This window comes from Rhopalosiphum padi, chromosome 1 (assembly GCF_020882245.1).
Source record: "Rhopalosiphum padi isolate XX-2018 chromosome 1, ASM2088224v1, whole genome shotgun sequence".
In the NCBI taxonomy this organism is placed as follows: domain Eukaryota; kingdom Metazoa; phylum Arthropoda; class Insecta; order Hemiptera; family Aphididae; genus Rhopalosiphum; species Rhopalosiphum padi.
The window spans coordinates 4,043,079-4,065,728 of record NC_083597.1 but is presented as its reverse complement, the minus strand read 5'-3'; the positions used below and the strand labels follow the sequence as shown (position 1 = coordinate 4,065,728).

General features: G+C 25.0%; 2 protein-coding genes across 2 annotated transcripts; one reads left to right on the top strand and one right to left on the bottom strand.

The window, feature by feature from the left end:
• The first annotated feature begins 1,004 nt into the window (after window positions 1–1,004).
• Window positions 1,005–14,145, top strand: LOC132931751 (sodium- and chloride-dependent transporter XTRP3-like). Its single transcript, XM_060997729.1, has 11 exons — window positions 1,005–1,626; window positions 6,740–6,972; window positions 7,189–7,401; window positions 7,482–7,634; window positions 7,739–7,980; window positions 8,172–8,322; window positions 8,564–8,789; window positions 8,891–9,050; window positions 9,118–9,280; window positions 11,667–11,891; window positions 12,545–14,145. Exons 1-11 carry the CDS (start codon window positions 1,362–1,364, stop codon window positions 12,671–12,673), a joined length of 2,160 nt encoding a protein of 719 aa, XP_060853712.1. The 5' UTR covers window positions 1,005–1,361; the 3' UTR covers window positions 12,674–14,145.
• LOC132928159 (E3 ubiquitin-protein ligase ZNRF2-like) lies at window positions 2,341–6,446 on the bottom strand. Its single transcript, XM_060992656.1, has 2 exons — window positions 6,304–6,446; window positions 2,341–2,560 (listed from the first exon to the last, which is right to left on the bottom strand). Exons 1-2 carry the CDS (start codon window positions 6,444–6,446, stop codon window positions 2,341–2,343), a joined length of 363 nt encoding a protein of 120 aa, XP_060848639.1.
• Window positions 14,146–22,650: the final 8,505 nt, after the last annotated feature.

The following is a 22,650-nucleotide window of genomic DNA, read 5'->3' as shown; positions in this document are numbered from 1 at the left end:
GCAGTCTCGGTCTAGGCTTATGATTAGGCCCCAGGCAAAGTAATTTTCAAAAGGCCCTTTAGAAAAATAAAAAAATTGCGTTTTTTAAATTTATAATTTTTATAAAAACATGAGACATGTAGGTAATTGTATTTTCTATGTAAAATTAATATGAATTAAAAATTATTGATGATTATGTTAAAACAAGATTAAAATAATATTTTTTAATAATATAATATACATGATAAATTATAATAATTTTTTTAAAATAATTATCTTTTCAATTCTTGACTATAGAAGATGCTAATTGATCAATTATTTCATCTTTTTGAATACATTTGATTAATCTTCTTCTGCAGTAAATAAGGACATTATTAGTTCAAGATGTTCTTGATTGATAGACGACATATTTATGAATACAATGTTCAATGTTTACAAATTGATTCGATTAGAATTCGAGTCTGGAATCGGTAGTAAACTTAATATTTTTCTCCATTGAGTCATATATGGGCCACTAATATACAAAAATGTCAAAGGGCTCCTGTCGATCGCAGGGTATCTTGGTGGGCCAAACAAACACTGATGATTAGTGAATGATATGTATATGATTAATACGTTTACAACAGATAATAAAAACATAACTGTAATGAACCTGACTCTAAGTTATATAGGTTTTCATTTTTCCAGTGAAAATATAAGAATTCTGTGTGTCCATCATATATCTAATTTATATCAATGACGTTGGCACTACATAGGCAACATTTAGCAGGGTATGGGGAATGCGCAGTCCATATATTATAGTTATATTAATATGTCTTTGATAAAGGTATAGTTTAAATAGGGGGGGTGATAAAACGCAACGGTTTTTACGATAAAGTGTGGGGATCTAGGGGGGGTGGTGACCTTATATATTGCGCTTTTATATTGTTATAGCCATCATGCAGCTTAAAGTTAACGCTCACTCAGTACAGAGTGCGCCCGTTACTAAGGGACGGTAGCGGTGTCGAGCAGGCGCGCTCGGCAACGATTTTCCACACTCGTGGACGGGGAGACGGCGGTGCAAACCAACGAATACACACACACACACACTAACACTTTTACGCGAAAGTACGCAACACACCACTGCAACATCATTCCTCCCAACTTTATAGCGTTAGTGCGTCCACATTATTTCTATATTATACATTATACCACCACTGCCTCCGCTGCAATATCCGGCGTTGGCGCGGTGATCGTTGAACGGGATCCACACCGGTCCGCTGCAGATTTGACGCCGCTCGTACTGAACATGTTGCTGCTGTTGCGGTGAACAGGAGAATAATCGAATACCCGCAGTGTATAGCGGTGAGTGGGTCCGACTGGGAGACCGCGATATCGGGTAAATGGCGCCCAGGGACAACCAGGAGCTGGTGCCGCTTACCGACGGCAGCGGCCGCCCGAACGACGACGATGAATTGGAAAGCCAGCGACCGCAGAAGAGATCAACCGCCACGTGTCTAGATGAAAACGGCAGTGGCGGTGGCAGCAAGGGGCCGATAAACAGAACGCCGATAAACGACATGAAGACGTCCATGCTCGCCTGTCAGCAGGTCATCGGACTCGGCACGCTCTGGAGATTTCCCTACGTGTGCCTTAAGTACGGCGGTGGTAAGTTACCTTGTCCTTGTTCTTTTAAAATAATATATACCCGCTTGCGTTCTCCCATTATATATATAAGTACAGCGATTTATAAGGATTTTTAAATTGCAATATTTTACGTACTCTTGACATGCTTTTAAAATTGAAACATCGTAAAAAACTAACATTTAAACACAGTTCATATTTTTATCTTTAAATTCGATGATGATGTGACAATTTATTCTAATATTAAATATGCTAACAATATCTATTAGTTCTACTGTACACAAATTTGCTATCTTGTATTGTGTACAGTGTTTGTAAGACGCAACCCACAAATGCGGATGTTACGTACCTGTGCTAATTAATGACAAAATATAGAATAAACATATAGGTATATACTATAGGATTAAGCTGTAAATATTTACATGATGTATCTCTCCATGAACACGCATATTCGATATTATGCAGCAATATTTTTATTTTATTTTTTTTAATATTACTTTTACGTGATAATTAATAAAAATCAAAACAGTACATAAACTTGATTGGCCTGAGCTTGGAAATAATTTAAATAATTTAATAAAACCTTATAAATTACGTATTTTATTTTGATTTTCTAAAGTAGTGAAGGTATAAATTACTAAGTTAATGTTTCTTAATCATTTTGAGTGTTATATGTATTATCATTTTCAAGAAGTATGATATTAGTTTAATAAATTAACTTGTCCAGTGACCACACTATTATAGAGGTGGATGATTTGGGCACCATATATTTTTGTTTAACCATAAGTCTATGCAAGTCTTATGGTATATACATAAACACTTTAAACGAGCTATTCTTTGTCCACATTCCATATTTTCCAGACAAATTGCACATTCAACACTTCTATTCATATTTACCACGTCTTCGTTATACACCTTGGACCGTAGTTCATACATTTTTGAACATTGTTCTACATGTCTGCAGCACAAATTAATTTATTAGCATAAATAAATAACTTATGTCAAATCAAAACAAAAGTTGTTAACATAATATGTTGTATAAATTGTTATATAATGAAAATTAAGAAGATGCTATAAGAACCCCTATGCGTTTTTACCGTCTTACAAACATATAATATAGCAAATCTACATTCAGTAGAACAGTATGTTGTTAGCTTTAATATTAGAATGAAATGACCTACTATCAAAGTTAAAAGTAATAATAGTAAGAATAACATTATCTGTGTCCAAGTCCAAGCGTTGTTTTTATCGATATTTTAATTTTTAAGCCAGATACATATATGCATTTTAAACTTGTAATAATTATAATAATTATATTTTGTTTAAACATTAAAATATCGAGAAAAAAACAACGCTTATGTATAAATAATTTTCTTACCTTTTGATATTCATACAATTAATAATAGGACAAATGACATTTCACTCTAATATTAAAGCTAACAATACAAAATTGGTTTTACTAAGCTCAAATTTGGTATGTTGTATGTTTGTGAGACGAAATAGACTGATGCGGTTATAGCGTCCCCTTAAAAACATAGTAAAATCGTATAATTGTGTATAAATAATGAGAAATTAATTATTGAAAAGAATTAGAATTTAGAATAGAAGAAATTAAATATAAGTTGCTACTGTGTTGCATATATATATATATAAATATAAAAAGTAAAATATAGTATAGATATTTAGTATACATAGAACATATTATATAGGGTGCACTAAAGAGACCAGGAACGATGTTAGACACTCGTTTCCCTTTAATTTTTATAATGTAAAATAGTGATTAGTTTATTACATATTTACATACCTATTTATATGAAAGCAATCATTATAAATGAAAAATAATTTTAAGCTATACATGTATAATTAAAATTTGTATACTTATCAGTAAAAGTAAATAATTACACATTTATATTAAATTTATAAAACTTGAACTTACCACTGAAATAGTTAATATTTTTTCATATAATTATCTAAGCAATAAACTATAATAACCAAAGATATCAAGTCTTTGGAATTATTATTTATTTTTTTAATTTGCGCAAAATAACCAGATGGTTGATTTTGTCAATTACATAAAATATCATATACATATATATTATATAAAGTTTTCAAACTTTACAGTGTGTAATTACAAGAGGTGGATAGACTGTAGACAAGGAATTAAGTCAGAATAACTATTATTTTACTACAATAATATGGTTCTAGTATATCCAGTCACATTTTTTTCTATTACAGTAGTTATCAATAATACATTGATCATTAAAAAAATGTAATTACTAATTGATATCTGTTTGCTTGGGACTATGTTATCAAGGATGGTATCAATGTATTATAACATAATACACCAAGTTTATTCATTACATCCGCTGTTTTATATTTTGTACAGTAGCCTATAACCTACCTACTAGGTTACCTATTTAATTATTTGGCACTTGTTGTTGCTCAACATTTAATAAAGATTAAAGATAAATATTATCAATTTTAGTGAATTACGATTATATATTTAATTTTAGGATTATTAACTATAAATGGAAAATACTAATTATAGATAACAGATACGTTACGTATTGTAATCTCTAAACCCCTAATTGTTATATTTTTAAGTATAATATTTGTCATTTGATAATATCGTTAAATAATTATAATAATATTAATAGTACCTAATAATAATAATTACCAACTTTTAAAAGACTTTTTTAGTGCATTAAATTTGTAAAATAACATATTTTATAATATTTAGATAATTATATGTAATACAACTAATATCCTGCTAGGGTGTTATACTGTTTAACTGTTATGAGTGTTATGAATAACTATAAAGTTAGGGAAACTGCAATAGTTGTATAACACACTTATTAAAAATTAATATATAATCGATTATTGTATAACATTTAACTTTGATTTTTTAAGACAATTAACACAAAATAACAACCTCTTTTATTATTATAAAACAATATTTAAAATATTTAATATTAATAAATGTAGTTTTATATTTTTTTTTCAACATTTAAATGTTACCAATTTTATATAAACTAATCAAAACTTTATACTATAATCACTGATTAAATACACAAATTTAATGAATACTATAACTTAGTGTAATTATAAAAAATATTAAACATATTATACAATAATGTCAAATGCCTATAATTATTTACATACCTACTTTATAAGTTGTTATAGTAATTATTATTTATTAGTTCTTTAGATATTATTAAAATATTAAAATAATTATTATATTATTTTTTTATTTCTTTCATATAGTCATATCTACAGTTTTCGCGTGATACATCAGAATTAATTTAAATTTAACACGCAAAACTTCATTGATTTTTATGTATCTAGTACTTACATCTATATGTTAAAGGGGTTATTAGTCTGAATATTTACAAATAAAATAACTTTTAATATAGTTAAATTCTGCTAATAAGAATATACTTAAATATCTAATTTCTATTTTATATTATATAGAATATTGAAAATGTGTACTAAAATTAAAATATAAATAGCTAGGTAGTTAATAATACCAATATATGATAAATGTAGGTACTATACCGTGTGTCCATGTTAAATATTAATTATTTCATATAGAACTGATATATAGCATTATTCATTTGAAATATTATGTATGTTTTCTACTATAAAATGGCTTATATTTATCTTTAAAATAATATTATACAAAAATGTATACCTTAAAATAGTGTACATGATAATTCTTTCATCGAAAAAAACTCAATATTTAAAATCTATTAATATTTTTTTAAAATATTTTGCTTATATACTCGTATTTTCCAATCTAAACCCTACACATTTTTTTAAAAATATTTTTATTATTATAGTAAGTTTTGTGCCTTTTGAATAATAACAAACATTTTTAATTTTATCTTATAAAGCATATAATTTTTCGGAGTATTTCTATATATAAAAATTAAATAGGTAGGTCATTAGTTAAAAACTTATAATAAGTATTTAAAATGCTGGTAAACAGAGTAAAGTGGTATAAAAATACCCCATAAAATGTGGATCTTCTACTTCAACCATCTAAACTTTTAAGTTTAAATACTAATAACTCATAATTTACTAGATCGAATTTAAACTTTTATATATTGAAATACTCCAAAAAATATTGTTTAATTTCAACTGGAAAATATGTAAGAAATTTAATTTTTAAAACATTAATATATTCCAAAATAATGAGTGTTGTTCAATAAAAGATTCACCCAGTGGCCAGTATAGTATATTAATTAAATATATCAACACAAAGTATATTTTTGAAATAAAATCTATAGATATATACACAAAATTCATAAAGTTAATTTTGTATTAAATAATTGAATGACCATAATAATAAAAACTGAAAATTGCATAGCAATAAAATTAAAAATATTTTATAATTAACCCTAACATTTTATTATAGTTACTATATTTTGAAAAATAAATCACGTTGTACTGCATTTGAGTGAATGTTTCATAATTTATTACACTTTGTTTTTTTTATGTTCAATATGTTCATATTGATGTATAATTAAAAAAAATCGAAGATTACTTCTCTAAAATTCCAATTAGATCAATTTTCAATTTACATAGGCAGATCAGGAAGTTCTAAATGAAACTTTTAAAATAATTGTTCTTTCTAGTTTATAATATCAACTCATCCTAAGAAATAAAATAATTAAAATTTTTTTATTGATGATAACTCACTTGTAATAGTGATGTATTGAAATATTTGAAATAATTTTCTGGCATACTGGACAATTTTCTTTTCGGCGCTTTTTACAGTTTTTAAGTTTAGATATATATAACGACCATTGTTTACCTGGATTATTGTTTCCCTTTTGATTCATTTAGTTTCTAAAATTTTATTTATTATTTTAATGATTATTTAAATGTTTTTAAAAAAAACTAGTAACTATGAAAATAAGTTTGTAATATTATGTTATGATAAGTTATAAAAAACTGTAAAAACGCATTATCGCGGATTATCACATTGTAAATAAATATTGATAGGAAATATTAAACAATTCGTTTTTAACTTACTAGTAATTTATTATAATACTCATATAATATCGTTTAAAAACAAAGTAAAATTGTAAATTTGTAAATATGCTTTTATTATTAAATTCATTTTTAATTTCAGGTACTTTTTTAATACCATATATGGTTATTATGTGCTTAGTGGGTTATCCATTACTTATCATGGAAATCGGAATCGGTCAAAAATTGAGACACAATAGCATGACGATATGGACAACAATTAATCCTCAACTAGGAGGTATTGGCATGGTTATGTGCTTAGTTAATATCGCTATGTATTGTTATTATGGAACTATCATAACTTGGGGAACTAAATATATGCTTGACATGAATAAGGTAATTATAATCGTTCTAAAGCATTGAATACATCAAATATGCTCTTAAAAAGTTATTTTATTAAGTATTAAGTAAAATTGTAGATTATTTGTAATTATTTTTTAATCTATTTATAAAACTATAAAATAACATTTCCTTTATAAAAAATTATAGTATTTTTTAAAATTTAAATATAACTATTTTTAACTTTTTTACCAACTTATTATTTTATTTTAGTTTCCAGAATTGTGGCCACCACACGGGCAACCATCTATTGATCCCAAAAGATCTCAGTCATTCTGGCACAAAACTGTATTAAACGTAACAAGTTCTATGGATGAAACTAGTGAGATACAAACGGTTCAAGCATTTTCATTGTTTTTCACATGGTTATCTATAGCTATAATGCTGGGAGCAGCATGGATTACACTTAAAAACAAGTATTTACAAGTATGTAATATTTTAATATTATTTATAGAGTAAAGTATATTATTTTGCATTTAATATTATGGTATTTATTTTTGTTTTAGGCATTCATTAATTTTTTTAATTCAATGTTTCAAAGTTTACCGTTTTATATTCAAATTATGACATGTGTAATCCCGCCAATTTTGTTAGTTGTTATATACATTGTAGAATCAGGTTATGGATATATCAGCTTCTTGTATATTACGTCTGTAGAGGTAATTACATTTTTAATTTATTTTGGATATTCAAAATAATATAATTATGTGTAGTACCTATATTATGTATAGGAAATTATAATAGTTTCATCATTATTTTATAGTTAAAAGATTTGTTGGTTTTTCCAATCTGGGTTGATGCAGTTATCCAAGTATTTTGTTCCTTGGGATTAGTACATGGTCCATGGACGTCTTTCGGTTCGTCTTCTAAACGTAAAAGCAATTTTCTATTGACTGCTACTGTGGTGGTATCTTTCAGTTTCATTTTAGTATTTGTGTGGACTTGGTTTATAGTTTCCACTATAATACCAAATGTATTACAAGACATTAAAAATTGCGTAATCGGGTAAAATCAAACTACAATATGATAAAAAATTTATGGTGGTGAATTGAAAACAAAACACTTTATTAATATTCATAAAAATTATTTAATTGTTTTGATTTCAAATTACCTAACTATCAAATTTCTATGTATATAACTATTATAAAAACTTTTTGTTATTAAATCTTAGTGTTCATGGTTTTATTGGTTTTTAGATCAGCTTATAAGTGGGATAATTCTAAAGACATGCCTGCACACGTGTTTTATAGCAACAATTATGATGCATTAATTGCTAGTCGAAAATTAGACGACACATTGATGAGTTTTGATGTACAAGAATGTAATATGGAAAATCAATTCAAATTGGTAATACATTTGAGATATATATAATTGTTAAATATGAAAAAATACATTGTTTGCATAATGTAATTGATTTTGAGGTTTTATGAATTAAGATATAATTTCTAAATACTCATATTTATATTTTATCAATTTTATTTTTATTTCATATTTTATATAAAAAAGATAAAAGAGTTATTTTATTATATTTTAATAAATTATAATACTACAAGTAGAATATTAATAGTAATTTAAAAATATTTTACAGGCAAGTAATGGTATTGGCCTAATTTTTATAGCTCTCGGGGAGTTTACCACAACTTTTTCGTTTGAAAAAATTACTGGCTATAATCAAACCAAATTGGTCATTAACATTCCACAAATATTAATTCTTACAATTGGTACAGCATGGTTGATACGTTTATTGAGCTGGTTTGTCTGGGCACTAGCCGAAGTTAAATGTTTAAACAAATTGTCTAAATTTTGTATTTCAAGTACGTTTTTAATATTTAATATAGTTTATTATTTAAATTGTAATCATTGATGTATGATATAAGATTATATTACACTGGTAGTAATAAAATATTTAATATAGGCATACTTTGTACAATATGTTGTCTCTGTGGATTGGTATTTACAACTAGAACGGGTGTATATTGGCTGTCATTATACAATGAAGTTTTTATCAACCCGTGTTTGACGGTGTTAGCTCTTTGTGAGGTTCTAATTATTGTATTCATTTATGGATATAAACAGTAAGTACTATATTATATAATAATATTTCGAATTGATAATGTTTTGTTAATATAATTTTATTATCAGATTCTTACTTGATATATATGATATGACTGGACATACAATTGGTCGTCTATCTATATTCATCTGGAGACATATAACTCCAATGTTGCTAATATTAACATTTTCATCTATCTTGACGGTTGGTATTTTAGATGGATTCAGGTATGAAGTTTGGACACATAGGAGTGTAAGTAAAAAATGTTCAAATTACTGCAATATATGACATATATAAAATCATATTTACAATTTGTTATTAAACGAGTTGTTATTTCAAAACTATTGAATATTGATTAATAAAAATGCCTCTAAACGTATAATACTTATACATAATAATTTACCGATTGAACAATTAAAAATATTTAAATATTTAGTTTTTACATAAAAGTATATAATATAAAAATTAGATTAGTAATATAAATTATAATTTATGATATATATAATTAATAATAATTAAAAATAATTAATTTCGAATAAATAAACTTATTAAGTATCTTAAAGGTATATAATTTTCAAACCTAAGGTTTAACTTAATAATTGTTATGAATTTTATATTCCGAAATAATTTGAAAATGTTCATGTTTCAATGATTTTAGTACAAAAATTAACTTTGAATTCTTGTAAAAAAAATTAATTAAGTATTTTCAATCATTTTCTGAAAGAAAAACTTATGAGAAATCGCCTGTATTACATTTTCAAAATTCTTTTACTTGTAAATCACTTTTTTACCATACATAAATCGAAATTAAATATTTTGAAAATTATGTCATGTCAGAATAATTCAATAATTGTATAACAAATATTAATTTGATTATTTGGTAATAATTTAAAGTCTCTATGATGGTTATTTATTTTTGAAATACATATAAATACAAAGTTTATTTTATCAAAAATTGATTTTAAGTAAAAATTATCATTTTGTCCTAATTGTATTTTTGTTTTTCAAAAATTATCAACTTGATCCAATTTAATACCAGTAACCACCCTGAAAATTAAAGATTGAAACATTTTTTCTACTATAAAACATGTACACATACGATATACAGTAAACACGACACACACACAAAAAAAAAATAATACCATTGTTACATAAATTATAAAAATATTCATCAAAGCGTTTTGAACCTAAAATTTAGATAAGTTAATGAATATATTATATAACACGAATGGCCACATTAAGCTTAAAAAAAATATATTAAATATTTTATAAACATCTTTTAACAATGTGGCTCGCTTCGAATTAGCTTCATAAATTTGCAGCTCCTAAAATTAAGGTTAGTGGCTACCCCTGTTATATAATATAATATAATCTATAGATACATTCAGTGGATAATGGATATACGAATTGTTGTAACATTACTCATTACTTATTATTTATGTTGCAATGTGTTTATGGTATATAATTTATATCGAACACAACGTATTTTATACTCAAGTAGTTATACTATATATTAACGCAAGACGTGGGTATTACTTTGAGGTTAAGATCATTAGTTTGAATAGCTTAATGGATACGAAATGGTCATTTACGCTATTAGTAGTGAGTAATTTTAATTGAGCTAATAAATAATAATTATTTATGTTATTATTTCATGTGTTCATTGGTGTGATTTCCAGCTTCATCGAAATTCCAATAGTCCACATATTTGATCTGAAACTATAATGACTACTTAATAGTTTATAATTTATATTATATTGATTGTTTGAATTCGTTAGTGATGTTAAATATTGTATGGTTAGTTTACAAGAATATCTAAGACCTAAGTCTTTAATCAATTTAATTTGTTTGACATATAACTATTTTCATTATCATTCCAAAGTTATAAAATATAAAATACGTTTCAGTTTAATTTCATAAGTAAAAAGTTAATGTAATTAAAGACGTTTTCAATATGTATAAAATGACAAAAAAGCATAAATCATTATAGAATATTAAAACATAATATTTTATCCAATACATATTACAATATGTTTAATGTTTACTACATTATACATATTGTATAAAGTATGTGTAGTAAATCACGAATTGAATTACACATTTATAGTGTTTGTACCATTTTAGGATCATATCATGGATATTACATCACTTGTAAACAAGCAAAGGAGTAATATTAATTATTATTAAAATGTCATTTATTAACAATTATAAAAAAATTGAAAAATTATAGAAATATCATTTATGTAATTTATAACACTAGTCACTAAGTTTGAAAAAAATACAAATATTTCCAAGATACTGACTTATTTTCTTTATGATAATTAATAATATATAATATAACAGGGGTTGCCAGCGAGAAGAGCCTCGTGAGCTACCAAATATATTAATAAATATAGAAGAGCCAAAATGTAAAAAAAAAAACATACATAAATATAAATATACATAAATTCATATTAAAATTTTTTTTTGTAAAAATGTGACGATAAGATGCGAGCCGCAAAAGTCTACGACACGAGCCGCATGCGGCTTGCGGACCACGGTTTGGCCACCCCTGTAATATAATATAATATAATATACTTACCTATATACAATATAAATTTAATAGTTTACAAAAAAATAAAACATCGTTTTTTTTCAGAATTTCTTAACGAAGATGAGGTATCCATACTGGGCTCAACTTATAATTTGGGCGATTACAGCTATATGTCTTTTATTAATATTAGCATTCTGCATGGTGGATAGTCGACAAAACCTAACTTTCAAATTTTTAGAATCCCTAAATAAAGCGAAAAAAACTACTAGTGGACATATTAAGCGATCAGACTCGGGATTGTCTGGAAAAGGAATTGTCACAGAAATCGATGTAAGTATATAAATAAAATTCATGGTAATACATATCGAGGTTTTATATACTTGTAATTTTTATTTTTTTTATGAAATTCCAATAGTTAACCATATAAAATTGTACAAACCAAGCATGTCTAACACGCGGCCCGTGGCTCGTTTTTTTTGTAGCCCGTGGCTACCAATATTAATGGACAAAAAAAAAATAATAGTAAAATATTAATGTCTTGTCGCAATAAGCTCTTTTTAATTTAGCTGTACCTGATGTGTACTCGTATGTAAACGTATAGAACAAAATTGAAAAATATGTACAAAATATTTTTTTTTGTGTGCGGCCCGCGTAGTTCATTATTCAATATTTTTGGCCCACTTGATACTTTAAGTTTGACATGTCTAGTATAAACCATATTGTACGAGTATATAAAGTTGGTTAAATTAAATAAATTTAAAACAATATACATACTTTTATAATTTTATTATAAATATTATGTATAATGGGTTATGGGTATATAATTAAGCAGAAATGTAAATATACAATATATATTAATCTCGATCCCCGAGCCAAAATGTGTTATTTATTTTATTTCCAATTTTATATTTATTTACCTACTGTAACTTACAAATGATTTCATGCAATATATTTATGAATTGTATACTTATATTTTTTTTTAGTTTGATGATTATCATGATTCAGAAAATGACGAGGAGCTAGATACTTCAATAGCCCAAGCACCAGTACGTATGTATAAAATTGAGGTTCTCGACTCTTGGAAATCTGCAAGAGGTCAAGTTTACCTTTAATACGGGACTTAATACACGTCATGAAGTTATACTTATGTTATGCTATTTTATAACTTATGTGTATAGTAAACATTTATAATACTATGGTTATATTATGTATCGATGTGATTTAAACTATACATTGATATAAATAGCTATAAATCTAATTTCAAATAATATGTATTTCACTTTCACAAAGTTATACCTACATAGTATCTAGTTGATACTAATTACCTATATACATTTAGTGAATTCAATATTAATATCATTTGTTTTCCAAAATTTATTAAAGAGCTATTCATGGCTTACCTTGATGTAATATATAAATTATATAAATAACAGTACGTAGAATTTCTATTAACACAGTAGGATAAAGGCCAAATTGTTTAGATCAAATCATTTAAGCAGTAGTTCTATGAAAATAATATTTGTGACTGACTACATTTTTGTATGTACTTACATTTTTGAAAAAAGTATTAATATTACATAACATAACATAACATAATCGAAGTACCTGTGACCTGCCAACTATTAGCAAAAATAGCCCAATGATTTATTTAGAAGCATACCTATTTAATGTATTGCTCACTTAAATCTGCTAATAACTGTTATATATATATATATAATATGCTCTAATATAATGACTTAAAAATGAGTAAAATCATATACGTGTTGTGAGTAGAAAATTTTTAAAAGAAATGTAGGTAATATGGATTAAAACTAAATATAATTATAAAAACATGAAAGTTATATGCATTATACATTATACTACATAATATAACATAATATGTTATACGTATTTACTAGAAGTTCCATATTTTCTAGAACAATTTATTTTGTATACGATTTAAAAGATTGTTATTAAAAATAGGAAATTTTCATGTACCTACATTTTAAGATTTAATTTAATTATGCAATGATCACATTATAAAATATAATAGTAATTATACTGATCACAGACTTAAATTGTGCATGAAATGTTTAAATTTTTAAAACCACACCGAAGTCACCAATTTTCGTTGTCGAAATAAAAATAGTAATATAATATACTAGCTGTTCGAGCACTTCGTTGTCCGTCAAAAATGCATCCATGTTAAATCTGTTGTTTAATGCTAACGTTTAGCGTAACGCGTATATATTCAAGTGGAAACTTCAAACCATCACGATGAAAGAACAAATTAATCATTAGATATTTATCTATTGATGATCACGAAATCGCGACGCATTCAGTAATCATATTTTTTTTTGTAATTGAATGCCAATTTTTCGAGATCGATTTTAGTTCTTGATCAGCACTGCGTAAGCGTTCAACTTCACGCTGAGTGTCAGCTCTTCGGATGTTTCAACAGTTTTTGAAGTAGAATCTCTTATCCGGTTAGTTTCCCTGATTGCGTCTCGTTCTAAAGATGTTTCATAAGATCTAATGGCTGACAGTAGCCGTGCATGTATAAGCTAATCTACCAATGTTCGATTTTTTTCTGTGGGGGGGGGGGGGGGTAATTCAAATAATTTCTAATACTATTAATGTTTTTTTTGATAGATGAGGCATCTAAAGATAGTTTATTTGCGTGTGACACAACTTTCATCCATATTTCCAACATGATGTTTCTTCATAATATATTCACTTAAATACTAATTTCTAATCTAATAATAACCTATTACTGTTTCTTTTGTCATCCATGTTACCATGGTAAACCACAAAAAAAAATTATATTTAATATATAACGTTTTCCATTTTACTCCCTTAGAAGTTGAATTTCAAAAAACCAGTTCTTAGCGGAAATATTATAATATCTAATATCTACGTACCTACCAAATGTCAACTTCATAGCTAGGTCACGTAATTTTCGAAATTTCGTGTTTTATCGACAATACCATCACTCTCTATGTATGTATATTAATAACAAACAGTGCTCAATACATTAGGTTTTCAAATTTAATAAATTCATAAACTTGAATTTAATAATGTATAATCTTCATTAATTGTTGGAGCTTAGTAAAAAAATCCATTAAAAAAGTGTTGTGTTGTATTAATTGATATAATTTGTTCCTAGCTCAAGTGCATAATTTATGCTAATAAGATATGAATATATTTATTTATTTTTACTTGTGTGTAATTTAATGTGAAAATCCTTGTGGTGCCCATATATCTTTAATACTTTTTTTTTAAATATTGTACACATATCACATTATAATATAACATATTATTCAAAATTATAAAATATATAATAACTTACACTATAGTTATAAAATATCAAGAATGTTGTATGGTATTATATTATTCTCCTAATATTAACATAATTAAATTTACGCCGTCCATTGGCTATAATAATTAAAATATTAAACAATAAAAAGTTATTGTACACATTTCATTTACTGACTAAATATTTTTTTTCAATCATATCTTTTTTATGTTTATTGAACTAAAACCTATTTAGTCATACAATTACATATAGATTGTTTAGAATTTACTCAATCAAAAATGTTTGTTTTTTGGTACCTATATATTTATTTATTATAAAAAAAAAATTCTAAATTCTATTTACAATTTAGAAACCTATATTTATACGAAAATAATAATTTTAAGTTTGGAGTACATACTATATATTGTGTTAAATGTTAATTTACCATATAATAAAGTTATTGACATGTAAATCCAAATAATAAATTGTTTTATTTATATGTGATTAATAATCTTTATAGCTATACACATTTATACCTATAACATATGCTACCTATATCTAAATAAAAATTGTTTATGATTTATGAATATTGATTACCTTTGCCGAAATATATTCAGATTACTATTTGGCATTAAAGCACTGTCAACAAGTCACCAATATACAGACAATAACTTATAGTTGTAAACATTTTAAAATTGCATACCATAAAACATGAATATGAAAAATATTAAAACCCGGCAGGTACTCGTAATGAGTTTAAAAACGAATTTAATCCAATATTGAATAAACTATGTTAAAAATCGCTAAAACGTTATAGGTACCTTAATATTGTTAATTGTGATAAATAAATTTTAAGATATAATAATAATAATTATTATGTCATTATACATATACTCGTTGAGTATTTGAGCACATAAACTTATAATATAATACAATAATGTTAAGGTAAATGGTAAGTTATAAGTGGTCATAAAATTTAAAGTTAGTTATTCATATTAGATAAGCATGAATGTACGACTTAAATGCTTACCTATGTACCTAGATATATTAAAAAAAAACTAATTGTTATCTCGTATGTAAAATAATAATTTAAATAAAATAATATGATAAATCTTTGAAAACCCAGTAGATATTTATAAAAACAATTAAATCATAATATAATATATTATGAACTACTATTTTAATATTGTATTATTTAAGAAAAGTGTTTACACGACGATTAAAATTATGCAGGTCGATTCCGTTAGTATATATAGCATCAATTCTATCAGATAAATACCTATCTTATTATAATGGCTATAAAAATAAACTACAATATCAGTATGTGATATATTCTTTTTAATTTATAATTATAAAGTTTAAATTGTTTTTTAAGAGTTATTTTTATTTCAAAATTTGATAAACTTTGTCAAAATTGCGAAATTTTAAAATTATTTTGTAGTTAAAGATTCATGCAATTTTAATACTTACAAGGATTTTAAAAAAATAATACAAGATTCTATATAATTTTTTTTACGGAAATAAAAAAAAATGAAAAGGTAAAAACCGAATAAATAAATATTAATAATCAAATTTATGTTTCACGAGTAATTAAAACTCAAATTTTTATGATATTGTAAAAATTCAAACATTTTAATTTCATAATAATGATTTATCCTGTAATAAATTTCGTTATTTTGTTATAATAACTTATTATTCAAAAAATATTATTCGTAGGATCTTGAAACATTCCGCAATATTACCTAGATTATCATTTTCTTTACACAATAAAATTTTCAAGATAGTTAGACTAATTTAAAACTATAATTAGGCATTTGAATTTCGAATTTGTTTAGTTTGTTCGTTATCAATTGCCACCGAGCAGTATAAAATTTACCACCTCGTCAACGGACAACGGGTGATCTTATGTCAGTTGTCTTATCTAAAATGTTTATATTTACGATCAATATTTCTTTGCAATATCTCGGTATTTTACGTATAGGTTAATTTATAACACTTACCAATGTCTCATATGATCTATTTTTAAAAAAAGGATAAAGACTTGGCAGAATATTTGAAATTGTATTTTATTATATTATCATCATGTAAAAACCTATATGCTGTTGAATAATTGTACATTTGTATAGTTTCGACTGCATAACTATCTTACAAACGTTATTGAGGACGCTACACGTAAAACAAAACGTATACAACGGTCGAGAAAATGCGCTGTTAAGTATTTTTGCGAACTGCCAGTACGTGACATTAAGCCACACCCATTATTCGCATTCGAAGGCTGTTCTTTTGGAAACGCTGCCACTGTATTATTTTCTTAATATCCAAGTACCCATCATTTACTAACTTTTAATTTAAGTTACTGTTGAAATTTATATATATACCAAAGTATAGATCATAAAAACTGTAATACAATATGTCAATACAGCTTGTTTGTATGTCGTATACTCGTATCTATTGCTTTATTAGTTATTACTTAGAATTCAAGTATAATACAAATTTATTCTATAGTGAAATAAAATATAATAATTAATAATACATAATTTACCTATGACTTTATAATGTACCATGTATCAATCTACAATATGTTACAAGGTTTAATTTGTTTATGTTTCCATATTTATTTTTACTTACTAGCTGTTTATACTCAAATTGTTAAAAACAACTGTAATTTAAAGAAATTAAGGATTCCGTAAATTCATAAAAAAATGATCTCGGAATTAGTTGCGTCTTGCGTGGTCTACAAATCTACGATATTATCTTGTTGAATTTACTAGATGGCAAATGCAATTAATGTATCAAGGATCGTCAACAATCATCAGCCACATACACGTCTCGGGGTCTTGTGATGGTCTTGTGGTACTGACTACTGACTATTATACTAGGTTAGGTTATATTATACATTTATACTACTATAACGATAGTGAAGTAGTGAGTAGTGACTACTGAGTACGAAAATCATATTATGTTAAGATTGAATTGTTGAAGTATGACAGATAAACAACGGCTACCATAAAGTCCAACTGCACAACATAATTATTTATAAATATCGTACTATTAAACTAAAATTGTCATATTTATAGCTGGTTGCTGGTCTATAAATTCAGCGTTGAGCAGTATTTCCTATATAAGTATCTATGATACGCATCTTAGGTACAATTGTATCTTGTATCTCGATACAATTATATGAAGTATCGATAGTATCTTTATCGCGATAAATTTTTAGTCAATGTATCGAGTATTTCATTAAATAATTTTATAAATACTCAATACATTAATGCAATACTTTGAAAAATTAATTTCTCAGGAATATTTTTACTCGCCTATCTACCAACCGCGACTGTTTGACTATGTTTTAAGCACCAGTTGAGCGTATGTTTTCCCTGGCAGGATTTATTCATAATCCTACCAGGAATAAATTATCAGATATTACTTTTGAAAAATTAGTATTTTTAAAAATAAATAAGAATTTATATTAATATACGAGTAATATATTAAATAAATAAATTATTAGTTTTTAAGACGTTACGTACAATACAAATTAAATTAAACCTTGACCAGTGAATATTATTATACATTTATACAATATATTTATACATATTAAATAATTAAACATTTATACTATATATTGTTGACTATTATAATAATCAATATTTACGGTTTTTATAAATATATATATATATATAACCCTATATATATACCTATATAACCTACCTAATTGTGTATAAATAAAATTTAAAAAAATCCTATGCGTCAATTAGTCTATGGCTAATTTTTTCAAATGTATCGAGTATCTAAATATTTAAAATGTAAGTATCAAGTATCTAGTATCTCGATACTCCAAATCCATTAGTATCTAGTATCTAGTATCGCGGTACTGATTTTTGAGTATCGTGCCCATTCCTGTCTCTAATTAATTATCATCCTTACAACAACAAAAAAATATTGGCGAAAATTCTGATTTTACACAAATATTACATAAACCTGCTGAAATTATTATCAAAACAATATAAACGAAAAACTAATAGTTAGTAATTAATTACTAATTAGTTATTTTATATTTTAAATTTTAAATAGTAGTTAGTCCTCACTCTGATGTGATTTCTAAAAAAATTAAATTTTATTAAAATATCACAATGGAGCCAAAATTCAAATCAACAAAGGATTACCTAACTATAGTTAAATTTAAATTTCAAAATACCTACTTTTAAATTTGCTGCAACTCATTTGTGTACAATCAAAAATTTTACCTGCAATTCGACAACTCGCTTAGCCAAAATAGTTTATTTGGAATGTTTACGATCAAGTTGTGTTTTTTCATCGAGTTGTATTCATATTTTTTGTTATCATAGATAAATTAATTGATTTGTAATACATTTATATATTTACGAATAAAATATACATATTAATACGATTAAATATCATATGCAATACGTACCTATATGAATTGTTTTAATTTAAAAATAAAATTATTCTATAACTATTTATTATTAGCTATACTTTACCGGGTACAATTTTTCAATTTTTTTTTACAAACAAATGATGTTGATACTCCAAGCAATTCTTTAATTACTTAAACTTACAAGGTCCTATAGCCTGAAACTTTGGGAACATGCAAAGTACTATGTTGTCTAACATAAACAAAATACAAATTTCTATTTCCTCTAATTCAAAATCATTATTTAAAATTATTTTTCAATTGTATACCAATGATATTTCTTTTAATCGCAATCTATTTTTGAGTATCTCTAAAGTATCATAAATATTTGATTTAACACATATTTGATTTTTTTTTTAAATATTATTTATAATATTATATTAAACATTTCCGCTAGTAGTGTTAGTTATTAGTTGAACCAGCTGTTTATTCAGAAGATTGTTTCAAGATTTGAAATTATTTATACGGGCCGATATTCAACTTGTATATGCTATATCTTAAACTGTAGTAGGTACCTTAATTTTTTTTGTAAAAATAGCAAAATACAATCTTTTAAGAAATTCTTATGATAAAATAAAAAAAAAATTGATAAAAATACAATATTTTAGAAATTGTTGTCTATTTTTTTAGATTACCATGATTGGTAGCACTAAGACTTGCAGCTTATTTATGTCTGATGACGCTTCATTGGTAAAACGCTGCTCGTGACATGTAAATAATATTCTAACGATTTAATAAATTATCTCTAATAGTACTACCCAATTTTGACTTTTGAGGCATCATGTCAGTTGTTTCATAAGGTTCACTAAATAAATAATAAGACAAAATTAAATATTAATCGGGTCGGGTCATATATAGATGCAGTATCGATATCTATAAAAAAATAGCTTGTTTCACTCGCGTAAACACATTAAAATTATTTCCTAATATTTAAGATAAACAAATTGACAATTGTATCAAAACACGTGTTTTTAATTGATCAATTATCAATAAAACCCACAAAAATATATTAATATTATTCATGGCATTTTAACATTGAAAAGCTTTAAGTGACTATAACTAATGTAGGTCGATACCGTAATTAAACATTATTGTTACCTCGTTTCCTGAGATTCTTATGTCTACACTGGTGGTCGGCAACCTTTTTAGACTCTCGGGCCACATTCACGAATTAAAAAGAATTCACGGGCCGGAAAAAAATAAAAATTTTATTTAAATTATTAACCATAAAAAAAAAAATACTGTTTTAACTTACGAGTTTATAACACGTTCAGTAAAATATAAAATATAAATAATAAACAGTGTGAATAAATTCATGGAAATTTAATCATCATATTTTGAAAATATCATTGTATATAGTAAAATTCATAATATACCTACGTAAAAGTTTTATGTCTTCAAGAATAATGTTTTTGATACATAACAAAATAATCAGGATTAATAGCACCGTTATTCATTATTAAAACACTAAAAATAATGTTTATTTTTAAATTTTTTAGTGCCAGCATGATCAATGAGGAATATTTTATTAAATTTTCAAACTAAAAATATATAAATTTATAAAAATTTTCAATTTTGTGTATATAGCTATATAGATACGATTATTATAGTTTTTGAATTTAAAGAAACCTAACCTTGGATTAAAAATTAAAAGAGTGATAGCAGAAAGAGTGATACCATTTTTTGAACAACATTAATTATAAACATTACAGTACTAAGTACTAAGTATTTACAGATGATCAATTTTAAGTTGAAATGGTAGGTATTATAGGTATGATTAAAGTAATACGTCAGTTTAGATCTACGGTAGATCATCTATACCTATATAATATAATATAGATTTATAGATATAAATGGTAGAATATTGATACTTTTATATTTGATACAACTTTTTACATGAATTTTAATTTTAAATGAAGTTTGACGAAATCAATAAAATTTCAAACGAACATAATATTTAAATTTTAAAATTTTAATCAAATAAATTAGAAATGGGGAATACAAAACTATAATCACTTCTATAGTATTTTATTTTATCAAGATACATTTTTATTTATGATTTTGTAAATTATACACGTACCTAAAGAAACACTCAGCAGACAGCAGTTATCGTTATTTTAATGGAAATAGTAATAACGTGTATACAATTATTCTAACTATATTCCGATTCAATATTATTATTTGTCAGTGTCTTTTTTTATACTTAGGTCCAATAATTATATAAAGAGCGATTCACTAAAAATACTTCATCCCCATTTATTTATTTATAATAACTAGAGTAAATCACTCTGTATCTATAATGTATAATAATATTCGTGTAATATTATTTTATGTATAAGTTTAAATATTTAATGCTAGAATATTTTTTCCACCATGAGTTCATATGATTTATGACTTATAAGATTATTATTAAGCATAATATAGAATATAGATAATAGATTACATTCAACTGTATTATGATGGATTATAGTTAAAACTTAAATGCTAATAGGTTATTGCGTCATTATATCTATACAGTTGTTTGGGATAGCAGTAACAAAATATAATGACAAGGGGTAGCAATAATGTCATTATTATACATTTATACTGTCGTCTGTCAGATACAGATATATAGAAGAACCTAGAATTATAACAACCAAACAGTGAACTTATGAAACAACTTGGATAACAGTTGTCTGTTAAAGAATCGTGTAAATAAAAAAATATATAGGTAATATTTTAAATCTAAAAATATACGATTATTTGATAATTTGCTTTGACAAAATATTTAGTATTTAGATTTTAGACTTCAAACATGTAATAGGTACATAATCTAAATAAATATTGTACATTTCAATAAATGGAATTATTTTTAGTTTTAATCAGTTTATTTTTTGATATTATTAAGAATTGATAAAATAATCATTTTATTTAATATACATTATACATAATCTATATAATAGCATGGGTGTAACTTTAAATAGTAAATACTATTGTCTATTTCAAAGTTTAATTTTAATACAAAACAATAATAAGTTTTTCTTAATTTTAGTCATTATGAAACAAGATTGAAAAAAAAACTTTTTTGATTATATTTTTTATAATATTTTTACTATTTTGAATTTTAGTTTTTATACGTAAAAATGTATTGATAATTATAATTCAAATTTTTGATGAAAATATCAAGTCGATCATTTATTTTTTAAGAATTACAACAAACAACTAATTCCATTTTGTGAAATCTGGTGATAAGGAAACATTCTCCTTTTCTGTAATTTTTATTTTGTTTGCTCAATTATTTTTAAAAAAACTAGAAATTTTCTACTTTTGATTCCCCTAAATACTAATTTTAAAATACAATTTTATACCAGAAACTATACTCAGAGTACCTTTATAAGAATTTT